The sequence below is a fragment of the Colobus angolensis genome, unplaced genomic scaffold (genome assembly GCF_000951035.1).
Source record: "Colobus angolensis palliatus isolate OR3802 unplaced genomic scaffold, Cang.pa_1.0 Scaffold367, whole genome shotgun sequence".
Classification (NCBI taxonomy): Eukaryota; Metazoa; Chordata; class Mammalia; order Primates; family Cercopithecidae; genus Colobus; species Colobus angolensis.
In genome coordinates this window covers 191,150-204,111 of record NW_012117010.1, presented here as the reverse complement: position 1 = coordinate 204,111, position 12,962 = coordinate 191,150, and the positions used below count along the sequence as shown (strand labels likewise).

General features: G+C 35.4%; 1 protein-coding gene and 1 long non-coding RNA gene across 2 annotated transcripts in view; both read left to right on the top strand.

Annotated features, from left to right (window-relative positions):
• Positions 1–4,472, top strand: part of IRAK1BP1 (interleukin-1 receptor-associated kinase 1 binding protein 1) — a 39,165-nt gene extending 34,693 nt beyond the window's left edge. Inside the window, exons 3-4 of the mRNA XM_011953548.1 lie at positions 3,963–4,093; positions 4,194–4,472. Coding sequence (XP_011808938.1) covers positions 3,963–4,093; positions 4,194–4,464 — 402 coding nt within the window. The 3' untranslated portion in view covers positions 4,465–4,472. The remainder of the gene's footprint in view (positions 1–3,962; positions 4,094–4,193) is intronic.
• A 252-nt stretch (positions 4,473–4,724) lies between these two features.
• Positions 4,725–7,173, top strand: LOC105519992. Its single transcript, XR_001003058.1, has 2 exons — positions 4,725–5,812; positions 5,946–7,173. It is a non-coding gene; the product is annotated as an uncharacterized LOC105519992 (long non-coding RNA).
• Positions 7,174–12,962: the final 5,789 nt, after the last annotated feature.

The window sequence follows — 12,962 nt, the reverse complement described above, 5'->3', positions numbered from 1 at the left end:
GCCTGGGCAACAGAGCGAGACTCTGTCTCAAAAAAAAAAAAAAAAAAAAAAAAAGGATAACTGACTAAAAATAAATGATAATGATAAACTACGGGGATTGATTATAACATACATAAAAATAAAATATATAACAACAATAGCACAGAGGTCCAAAAGGGAAGAACAGAAGTACAATGTTATAAAGGTGTATGTGAAATGGTATTCTAGCTCTTGACGGTAGATTGTAATAACTTAAAAATGTATTCTGTAAATCCAAAGCAAACACTAAAATAATGGAGTTACAGCTAATAAGTCAATGAAAGCTATGAAATAATATAATAAAAATATCAAAAAGAAAACAGAAAATGAGTAAAAGTGAAATAACAAGACCACAGGTTTATATTTAACCATATCAATAATCACATTAAATGTAAATGGTCCACGTACCTTCATTAAAATACAGATATTTTAAGTTGTATTTAAAAAGTTGACTCCACTGCCTGAGAGAAGTGTACTTTAAATATGAAGATATGTATCGGTTAAAAGTAATGGGATGGAGAAAGATATGTCATGCTAACATAAAAGAAAGCTGGAGTGGCTATAGTAATCAAAGTAGATTTCGGAGCAAAGACTTTCAAAGATAAAGACGGTCATTTCATAACGATAAAAGTCAATCAAGAGGACATACAGCACTAAATATTTATACATATAATAAAGCTTCAAAGTACTTAAGGCAAAAGTGATAGAACTACAAAGAAATAAATCTACAGTTTTTGTAGATTTCAATACCCCCCCATTTTCAAGTTGATAAAACCATAGACAGAAAATCAATAAGAATATATCAGATTTGAATCACACTGTCAACCAATTTTACCTGCTTGACATATATAGAACACTCCAAAAACAGCAGCCTATACGTTCCTTTCAAGTGTACATTTAACATTTGCCAACGTAGACCATATTCTGTGTCATATACAAGTATTTGGCCAGGCGCAGTGGCTCACACCTATAATCCCAGCAGTTCGGGAGGCCGAGGTGGGCAGATCACCTGAGGTCAAGACCAGCCTGGCTAACATGGTGAAACCCCGTCTCTACAGAAATACAAAAATTAGCTGGGCATGGTGATGCACATCTGTAATCCTAGCTACCCGGGAGGCTAAGACGGGAGAATCACTTGAACCGTAGAGGTTGCAGTGAGCCGAGATCATGCCATGGCATTGCACTCCAGCCTGGGTGACTGAGCGAGACTCCATCTCAAAAAAAAAGGATTTGAATCATACAAAGTTCACTGACTACAGTGTAATTAAATTAAAAACCACTAATAGAAGGGTCTCAGGAAAATCCCCCAAATATGCTGAATTTTAAAAACATACTTTTCAGTAACTCATGTGTCAAAAAGAAATTGAAAAAGAAACTAGAAAGTGTGTAAGGAAGAAATCATGCCAATTCTATACAAATTCTTCCAGAAAACTGAAAAGGAAGAAATATTTCCTAGCTCATTCTTTGAGATCAGAAGATAACCAGAAAAATACCACTACAAGCAAAGAAAATTACAGGCCAATATCCATCATAAACATGTGCAAAAATCATAAACTAAATTTTAGCCAAATTTAATGATTTATACACATACACGCATACACACTGCACACACACATGTATCCTTTACATGCAGGTATAAAGAATAATATTAATACATAATGACCAAGTGTGGTGTATCTCAAGTTGGTTAACACTGAGAAATTGGTCAATCTAATTCACTATATTAACAAACTGAAAAAAATCACATGATCTTCTCAATAGATACAGAAGAAGCACTTAACAAAATCTATTATTTATACCTAGTAAAAATTATCAGTAAAATAAGAACAGTAGAGATTTTCCTTAAACTGATAAGAGGAATCCATGAAAACCTACAGCTGTCATACTTAATGGTGAAACACTGAATGCTTTATGCCTACAAGACAAAGATGTCTTCGTTCATGTCTTCTTTCACCATTGTGCTTGAAAAAGAATGAAAGACATCCAGAGTGGAAAGGAAGAAGTAAAACTATCTTAATTCATGGACAACATGACCATTTTTGTAGAAAATCTGATAGAATCTACAAAAAAAGCCATTAGAACTAGTAAGCATCAAAAAATTTAAAACACATAGAGATAAATCTGTTATAAAGATGTGAAAGACCTGTATGCTAAACACTGCAAAGCATTGCTAAGAGAAATTAAAGGGGACCTAAATTAGTGAAGAAACATTTCTTGTTCATGGTTTGGAAGATTCACTATTCCAGATATCAGTTCTCCCTAAATTAATCTATACAATCCTAATCAAAATCTCAGCCAGCTTTTCAAAAAATAGAAATTGACAAAAACTGATTACAAAATATATTTGGAAATACAAAGGATCTAGAACTACTATGAAAAAGCAGCATCTTTATTTATAATAGCCCCAAACTGGAAGCAACCTTAATGGAAAAAAAAACAAAAAAACAACAACCTGTGATTAGATCATATAACGAATACTGTTCAGCATAAAAGGAACAAAAACTATTATGCAACAATCTGGATGAATTGTAAATATATTATGCTAAATGAAAGAAGTAGTCTCAAAGATTACATACTGTATTCTTCCATGTATATGACATTCTGAAAAAGGCAAATCTTTAACAGTGGAGAATGTATCAGTAGTTGCCAGAGTTTAGGAACTGGGGAAGGAACTGATAAAGGAGTTACTTGAGATAATTTTTAGGGGTGTTGGAACAGGTCTAAATTTTTGTTATGGTGGTTACAAAGTGCTATACCTTTTTCAAAAGTAATAGAATTCACTAGGCATGGTGGCACGTTCCTGTAGTCCAGCTACTCAGGGGGCTGAGACAGGAGGATCATCTGAACCCGGGGGTTGAGGTTGCAGTGAGCGCATGATCACACCACTGCACTCCAGCCAGGAAAACAGAAAGAGACCCTGTCTTAAAAAAAAAAAAAAAGTATGTATGTATGTGTATATATATATATATGATTAAAGACAGATGTTCTGCATTGTATAAGGCGAGGTTATCTTATATCTGTCTTTGCTACTCCAGCTTATTCTCTAATATCTGTACTTTTTGTTTTGCATATTGAGATTGTGTAAGGGTTCTTTAGAACAGAAGGTTTAGGCTGGGTGTGGTGGCTTATGCCTACAACCACTGAGGTGGGAGGATTGCTTGAGGCCAGGAGTTTGAGACCAGCTTGGGAAACATAGTGAGACTCCACCTCTACAAAAAAATTGTTTTTAATTAGCTGGGCGTGGTGGTGCATGCCTGTAGCCCTTCCTACTTGGAAGGCTGAGGTAGGAGGATCGCTTGAACCCAGGAGTTTGAGGCTGCAGTGAGCTATGATTGTGCCAATGCACTCCAGCCTGGGCAACGTAGCAAGATCTTGTCTCTCTTAAAAAAAAGAAGACAAGGTTTAGTTCTCTTCATTGAAGAGTTTATAGACCGGTTTTAAAGTATTGCCAAATATAAAGACTGCTTCCACATATTTAAAGGCAGAAGACAAAGTGAAATACATTAGCTTCCACATATGGATCTGAACAGAACTATTGGAAGAAGAAGCATTTCTCAATGACAGCAGTGAAGTACGACATAATTACTACTAATCAGGAAGCTAAGGGCATTGACCAGACAAAGGAATCATGTCTAGTTATCAGGATTAAAATTTAGCCAAGTAGTGAGATTTAAGGGAAACTCCTCCAATTTCATTTAAAAATCCCTGGCTTAAAATATAAATTTTTTAATGTTCAAGACAATATTAGATAAATTTGAAAATTCAAAAGCAAAAATCTTAAAGAACAAAATAATTTAGTTACAAGCATCAAATAGGCTTTTAAAAATCTGTTACATACTATAAAATGACCTCATCGTCTGGCTATACTTTTTTACTTAGATGTAGAGAAAATCTTGAAACAGTACATCAGACATGAAAATAATATCGTGTCATTTCATTTACAGGTCTGCATTACATTTACTGAATTTGGAAAAATGCAAAATATTTGTAACTTTCTTGTTGAAAAGCTAGATAGCTCTGTTGCCATCAGCCCACCCCAGTTCTATCATACTCCAGGTTCTGTTGAGAATCTTCGGTAAGTTTAAGCACATCTTTAAGATATTCTTTAAACAAAACTATCCAGTGCTACATTTCATTGAGTGTCATATTAATAATCTCTCCATTTAATTCCTAAGACGGCAAGCCTGTCTTGTTGCTGTTGAGAATGCGTGGCGCAAAGCTCAAGAAGTCTGTAACCTTGTTGGCCAAACCTTAGGAAAACCTTTACTAATCAAAGAAGAAGAAACAAAAGAATGGGAAGGCCAAATAGATGATCACCAGTCATCCAGACTCTCAAGTTCGTTAACTGTACAACAAAAAATCAAAAGTGCAACAATACATGCTGCTTCAAAAGTATTTATAACTTTTGAGGTAAAGGGGAAAGAGAAGAGAAAAAAGCACCTTTGAAATTCCAACCAAATTATTATTGTACTTGTATCTTTTTACCTATTTTTATACTTTTTATAATGTTTGCTTTTGTCCTGAATATATATATATATATATTGTATAGGAGATAAGCTATTTCTTTACAAAATCTATAAATCTTTGAATGTAGTCCCACAGAATACTTATGTTCACTTTCTATTTTTAAAAGACTACTCTGAAAAACACTCTTGAGAAATAAATGTATTATGTACATACTTATATACTGACAGTTCATACAAGCACATGTATAATATTTCTATTATAAGGACAAATACTGACCCTTGCATTTGATAATTTTTAAAGATATTTAAGCTAACATTTTCTCAGCCACATTTTTATATAAAACCAAGTTTTATGTAAAAACTAGGCTTCAATACTTTTTAAATTGTAAGACAAAATTTTTATGTAAAAGAATTCTTATATCCCATCAAACCTAATAATTTTCCACAACTAAAAATGAGTATAAATACATAATTTTAAGTGTATCCTGTCAGGTCTGATATTTGGTTTTACTTTACTTAGAAGCCAAGTAGTTACTCTGTTACTTTTTCATGGATGCTAACAGAAGACATGGGATTCCTGGACAGAAACAAAGGACTGTTACTCATGAACAACAAGGAGTATAAGCATCAGCACATTCTCATTGCTTCCCCTTGTCCCAGGTCCCATGGGGGCAAAATGATATAGCCATACACAATATGGCTACATATACAGTGGGCTTTAGTTGTAGGTAAAGAATACTGAGCTTGGAGAGTTCACTGCTTTTTATCCATGAACAGATGCAAACCTGCTCTTTGCCTCATCCCTTACAGATGCTCACTCAAAACTCAGTACTGAGAAATGGCCCAGGTATAGAACAGTCAAGATCTTGCATGGTAGCCACACCCAGCAATATGTGGAGGAAAGTGAAGTCTATTGAGGGCTATCTCACATCTAACAGTTTCTTTACTAGGACCAGAGACCATTTGATGCAGACAACAACCCCAACCTTAACAACTTCACAACATGAATAGAAACAGTGATAGATAATTCATAGCTTTTTACAAAAGAATAATGAGGTATAATAGGAAAATGTTTTGATGCCAAAAATAAGAGTTAATATTTGAATCAGACTCCAACAGGACTCCTTAGAATGATACAAATACAAAGCAAATGATATGTGTAATTTAAAATTTCCTAGTACACGTGTTTTATTTTTGTTTTTTGAGATGGAGTCTTGCTCTGTCGCCCAAGCTGGAGTGCAGTGGTACGATCTCGGCTCACTGCAACCACTGCCATCCTAGTTCAAGGGATTCTCCTGCCTCAGCCTCCTGAGTAGCTGGGATTACAGGCACATGCCACCACGCCTGGCTAATTTTTGTATTCTTAGTAGAGATGGGGTTTCACCATGTTGACCAGGCTGGTCTTGAACTCTTGACCTTGTGATCCACCCGCCTCAGCCTCCCAAAGTGCTGGGATTACAGGCATGAGCCACCGCACCTGGCCTTGTACACACATTTTTAAAAATAAAACTTTAAAAAAGAAAGGGTTGAAACTAATTTTAATAAGATTTTATTTAACCAAATATTGCAAAAATATTATTTCAGCATGTAATCAGTATTTTTTAAATTAATGAGATATTTATGCTTTATCTTGCCTTCAAAATGCAGTGTATTTTTTTGCATTATAGCACATCTCAATTCAGATGCTAAATTTTCATCAGAAATATTTGATCCATATTTAAATTTCCTAAAATGTACAGTTGAGAAAAAGAGATTCACATACCCAGGTTCTTCTAGCATGCCTAAAAAATCTTGTAACTGGATCAAGTATCAGTTTTTAAATTAGTTAAAATTAAATAAAATTTAAAATTTAGTTCCTCAGTCACACTAGCCATATTTCAAGTACTTGAAAGCCACAAATGGCTTGTGACTACCTTGCTGGACAGAGCAAGGTCAAACACTGAGATAATAATGATTCTTAAGGCCATTTGAAAGTTGACAGCAAGTATGTGTTACTGCTGTTGAATGTTATCTACAGGCAATCATAAGCCATGTCTGTTGTGCAGCATAGGCTTTCCATTCTCTATACATCTAGGTCATAGCGTTTTTCCATTGATAAATCTGGATGTTTATATACCAACATTACTATCTTACAACGTATTCCAGTATACAGTGTCTATCTTCACCTGCTTTTTAAAGTGGTCCTGAAACAATTTTATTCATCTTATTGGAGTGTTGCTGTAGGGGAAGAGTAGAAGCTAAGAAGAGTTTGAGTCCAACACCATTATATTCAAACTGGAGTGTAAGCTCCTTAAAAATGGGGATCTTGTCTGTCTTGTTCACAGTTGTGTTCCCAGCCCCAGAGGTAGTCTCAAGGCCAATACCAAGTATACTCTCAAATATTTGCTGGGAAAATTTACTAGCTGGATAAAAGACAAGTTACTTTAATCTCTTCAATCTTCCTTTTTCCTTACAAATGAAAGAGACTAATAGTACTTACCTTGCAGTGTCATTATAAGAATTAAAGTTGATAAATACATGATCATGAGAACAATGGCTAGCACATAGCAGTCACTCTGAAAGTAGTAGCCAATATATCAAGCGCATTGTTTGATTATTGTCGGCTCAATTAAAAGTTGACTTTTCCAAATCCTCCAGTTGGAAGAATTTTTAAATAGCCATATTAAAAATAAAGTTATCAGAAAACCAATGTAACATATGTTGAATTTTGATTACCAAAAGTTACTATCCAGTTGTACAGAAAAGTAGAATGAGACTGTGCATCAAGAAAAAAATTGTTCATTTTCAATAAAAATTTAATCACATGGGTAGTTTTTTTTTTAGCTATGGGTTCGTGCTATATTTGGTTTCATCATATTTGATAAAGAAGCTTTCAACTTAGCATGAAATACCTAAAGACAATTTTTTTTTAAGTTAGCAGGCACTTTTTAGAATTTCCAGGAACTTTTAAAGATGTTGCTTCTGCAAGAAAAAAATCCTGTAAAGTATACAATCCTACATCTTTCTATAGATCATCTTAGGGAAGAAATCCTTCAAAGATTGGAAAGACTTATGTGTAGTATTCTGTATACTAAAGGGTATCAAATTTAGTTATCAGTTGATAGCAATTTAATTTCTTGATATGTGGCATACACTGGATTCTTATGATGAATTACTTAGGGGAACCTGTGCCACAAAGCCTACTAGAATAAACCTGTCCTAAACTTAATCCTGTTAGAATTTCCTTCTTTTGAACTCCCTTAAAAAAAAAAAAAAAAATCTTTCCAGAAAGTAGAAAGTTATAATTTCTATTTCCTGAAAGACAAAAAAAATTCTAAATATGGTATTTGAAACAGACCCACTATAGTCTAAACTCCTTTTTAAAAGGAAATGCTATTAAAATGAGATTTCATATATTACTGATAATTCATAATGAATTTTAGGATTCCATTTAGTTACATACTAAAAATTACTTTTTTTATAGTAGCAAGGTACTTTTAGCAGTATTCTTATTTGACAGTTTGAGTTCAATGTAAACAAATAGGACTTAGAAAAATAATTTGTAACTCAAGATGCTGTATCTCATATCCTATAATTATTGTTTTGTAATTTTCCTTCTCAGGAACGTGGGCTAAGGATATCTCAGTTCTGTCAGATTTGTTGTTAAGAATTTAATAGTGAGGAGTTCTTATAGCCTACTAAAATAAATGCATGAATTATGAGATCAAATGTGGGAGTTAATATATGATTATCTGCATTACAAAATGAAAGCAAATTATTTATTTCAACAAAAAAAGACCTATATAAATTAGTTTAAGCTAACATTTAGACATTTGCTATTAACATGTATGGTATTTGCAACCAAATCACTGAGTTTGTTGTTGTCATTGTTGTTTGTGACTGTTGCTCTGTCACCCAGGATGGAGTGCAAGTAGCTCAATCATAGCTTACTGCAGCCTCGAGTCTCCTGGGCTCAAGAAATTCTCTCACCTCAGCTTTTTAAGTAGCTGAAACATCAGGAGCACACTACCAGGCCTGGCTAATTTTTTATTAGCGATAAGGTCTTGCTGTGTTGCCCAGGCTGGTCTCAAGCTCCTGGCTTCAAACAATCCTGCCTCAGCTTCCTAAAGTGCTGGACTACAGGCATGAGCCACTGCACCCAGCCCCAAATAGCTTTTACTCATAGCCTAGTGTGGCCTAAATTTATTTAAAATGCCCGGGTAGGCCAGGCACGTTGACTCATGCCTGTAATCCCAGCACTTTGGGAGGGCGAGATAGGCAGATCACTTGAGGTCAGGAGTTCAAGATCAACCTGACCAACATAGTAAAACCCCATCTCTACTAAAAATACAAAAATTAGTTGGGCGTGGTGGCGTGTGCCTGTAATCTCAGCTACCCGGGAGGCTGAAGCAGGAGAAATGCTTCAACCTAGGAGGTGGAGCTTACAGTGAGCCAAGATCATGCCACTGCACTTCAGCCTGGGTGAGAGAGCAAGACTGCATCTACATACATACATACATACATACATACATACGTACATAAAATGCCTGGTATCTTACAAGACTAGTTCACAGTGGGTAATTCAAATCAGACACTGCTCTTCAAGAGAGGTAATATTAATAGAAATCTTTCAGGAAGGGTTGTTTGTACTATTAAACGAATAAAACTCTTATAAACCTGTTTATCAGGAGGATATTTCTGTTTCAGCAATACCTGGAACCCTTCTTCAACATCCCAACCAACAATTACTCCCAGATAGCCTTATCACCTGTGAATTATCATGAATCCCATGTCAAATGAACAAATGCTGGCTCTGGACTCTGAATGCAAGTTGGTTAATTATAAGAGTGAAAAAAAGAAGACTAAGAAAAAACATACTGTATTATTTGCTACATAGGGTTTAAGCTTTATTAGGAGGCCAGGCATGGTGGCTTACACATGTAATGCCAACACTTTGGGAGGCCGAGGCAAGTGGATCACTTGAGGCCAAGAGTTTGAGACCAGCCTGGACAACATGGCAAAACCCCATCTCTACTGAAAAAAAAAAATTATCTGGGTGTGGTGACACATGCCTGTAATCCCAGCTACTCGGGAGGTTGAGACATGAGAATCACTTGAACCCAGGAGACAGAGGTTACAGTGAGCCGAGATCATGCCACTGCACTCCAGCTTGGGTGACAGTACAAGACTGTGGCAAAAAGAAAAGAAAAGAAAAATGCCGGGTGCAGTGGCTCAAGCCTGTAATCCCAGCACTTTGGGAGGCCGAGACGGGCGGATCACGAGCTCAGGAGATCGAGACCATCCTGGCTAACATGGTGAAACCCCGTCTCTACTAAAAAATACAAAAAACTACCGGGCGAGGTGGCGGGCGCCTGTAGTCCCAGCTAATGTAGTCCCAGCTACTCGGGAGGCTGAGGCAGGAGAATGGCGTAAACCCGGGAGGCGGAGCTTGCAGTGAGCTGAAAAAAAAAAAAAAGAAAAGAAAAAGATTTATTAGGGTTGTGTATGCTCAGTATAATTAACAAGACAATATTAGTGAACCAAAAACTAAGAATAATTTACACACTAAGAGATGAAAAGCCCAGGTGGCAAGTGAAAGTTCTAATCTAAAATGATCCTGAAATAAGTTACTGGTCCCTGAATTTAAAAAAAAAACAAAACAAAACAAAAAAAAACTCCCAAATGCCATGTTACTTACCACGTGATAGGCAGGGGTCAGGCAGTGACAGTATGTGTGGGAGTGTATGTCCATTTTTCAGAATAAGATACTTTTTCAGTGTCTTTCAAAAATAAATATTCTGTCACCTATCCTCCTTTTTTCCAAGGAACAATTTTGGGCAAAGAGTAAAAAACAGACACATAGTTTCAGTGCTTCATACGGACATCAGTTTTGCGCTGATCACATTAATTATGCCCTAATTATTTTTTATCTTCCCCTTCATAAGACTATGAACTCCTCAAGAGTAGGGCTGTACCTGAAACAGTTATTTTCCCAACGTTTGGGTAATAAGGAGGAAAAAAGCTCGCTGTAAGGTATCCTGCTTTATTCTCAAATAAGATAGGTACTGTTTATGGCAAAGTACCTGAACATTGGTACACATGGAAGCAGGGATGGGAAATGCAGGACATATATTCAAACTGTGTTTGCACGTTTTGCAGTCCAATAAGCATGCTTTTATTTCTCCAGAGCTTAGCTTTCTCAAAAAGTAGTTTGTGGCTATGCGACAACATACATTCTGTTGTGTAAACAAGCCTCTTAAATCATTTCAGAACCTATGTTCGTTTCAAGCTAATTGGATCAGCTATAAGTGTGTATCTTTGCCCTCTACCTCCTATTGCCACTGCGGGTGATTACCACTTAAGCCACACATTCCTCACCAGAAGGCCATAACTTACTGTCCAGAGAAAGTTGCTTTTGAAATTCTGACAGCAGCCACTATAAAATTACATCTAATAAATTCAGTAAACTTATAACTTTTAATAAACAGATGCTTAAATTGAATTCGTTCCCATGGGCATTTACTTCCAAAGGATATTTTAGAAAATCATATTTGTACTTGATAGCAACAGTAAATGTATAGCTCATACAAAAAGGTAATGCTTTGTTATTCCATTGAATCAGTCATATATATTATAATTTCACTTTAAAAGAATTAGTATAACAATTCAGATAAATCAACTCCAGCCCAAGTAACTAAATAGCATCAAAAGAAATTGTTTTTCGTTTGTACTAAATTAATCATGAAAACTTCAAGGTATTACATTCTATAGGGAATAGGAGGTGAAGTATAATTAATTCAAAGTTTAATGTCAACCAAATAAAACACAGAATTATTTTTAATATATCAAATATTTCACTAGCTCAATATGTACAAAGTAAGCATAGATTTTATCTTCATTTTCAATATACCTAGTCCTAAAAAGATAAAGATTTAGTGATACAGGTTCATGTGATCCACAAAGAAATCAATAGGAATATGCAGCTAAAACTTTTAAAGAGAGTTTACTTGAAAACCACAAAAGTCAGCACACATTTGAAGAATAACTATATGGCTTTCATTTTGTAGGAGTGTTGAGAATTTACAGTATCCCAAAATATTACTCCTCTGAAGCATTGCATTCATTTTCAAAATATTCAATTATTAAATACTTGAAAAGAAGAAAGAGAATTGATCTCCCTAATATTAAATCCAATGCTTTAGAATTGTTTTCTCTAAAAGATTAGACACTTCATTGACCAATATTAATTAATGATATTTCATATTGTTTGGTGATAACTCTGGAAACATAACACTGCAACAGCCACCTAAATGACTATGAGAATGCGTGAAGCTCCGAGTTTTGGACAGATTTCAGCCCTCAGTCGATCACAGTAACCCAGATGACAGGAAAAGTTGAAACATCAGCAATGTCCAAAGAGCCATGCAACTACTGCTTCTCTATATGTGAACTAGAATATTCAGAAAGGGACAGAGACATGCAGTTGAAGAAACAACAAATTCCTTGAAAAATAGTGTGGCATGATAGGGCCTATAATATTACTTCCAGAATATATGGAGGTAATACTTTGAATGCTAACTTTTCAGTCTGCTACTTGTTAGAATTTTTTTTTTTTTTTAATTGAGGTTGAATCTCGCACTGTTGCCCGGGCTGGAGTGCAGTGGTATGATCTTGGCTCACTGCAACCTCCGCCTCCAGTGTTTAAGTGATTCTCCTGCCTCAGCCTCCTAAGTAGCTGGGACTGCAGGCACATGCTACCACGCCTGGCTAATGTTTTGTATTTTTAGTAGAAACAGGGTTTCACCGTGTTTGCCAGGATGGTCTTGATCTCCTGACCTCGTGATCCACCCACCTCGACCTCCTAAAGTGCTGGGATTACAGGCGTGAACCACCGCACCCAACCTAGAAATATTATCCATACTTTTTGTACACCCACAGATAAATGCAATGCATCTGTACCTAAGTGAATGTCAAGACTGGAAAGAAAAGTAAAAATCTAAAGAATATTTTCAAATGATCAGCAGTATGGGATGTAGTATAGTTGTGATGCTACACTTCCAAGAAACATCACTTTTGAAGAAGGGATGAAATTTAAAATTCACTAAAATGGTTGAAATTAATAAAATACATGAGAAATTTGTTAAGTCTTCTAGAAGTAAGTCCAGCTAGAAGTAAGATTTTATATATGCTGGAATAAATTATCCTGAAGTATATAGGAGATTGAATACTCTTTTTTTTTGTCTGAGTAACCTAGTTTATTTTGCAGATTTATTGGGAAATGGCAGATGAAACAAAGTGGATAAAGAACAGATTGAGGTCACTTTTTCATTGTCCTCATCTTCTTGCTTCACTTTTCATGAGATAAAGCTAAAAAGTATATATTTTTCAGAAATTACATGCTGTCACCTACGGTTACTAAGCGACCTCATTTTTCTTCAAAATTGTTTGCCCCCTTTTGCCCATCAGTGATCAGAGCTAGTTTTTGAAAATATTTTAATA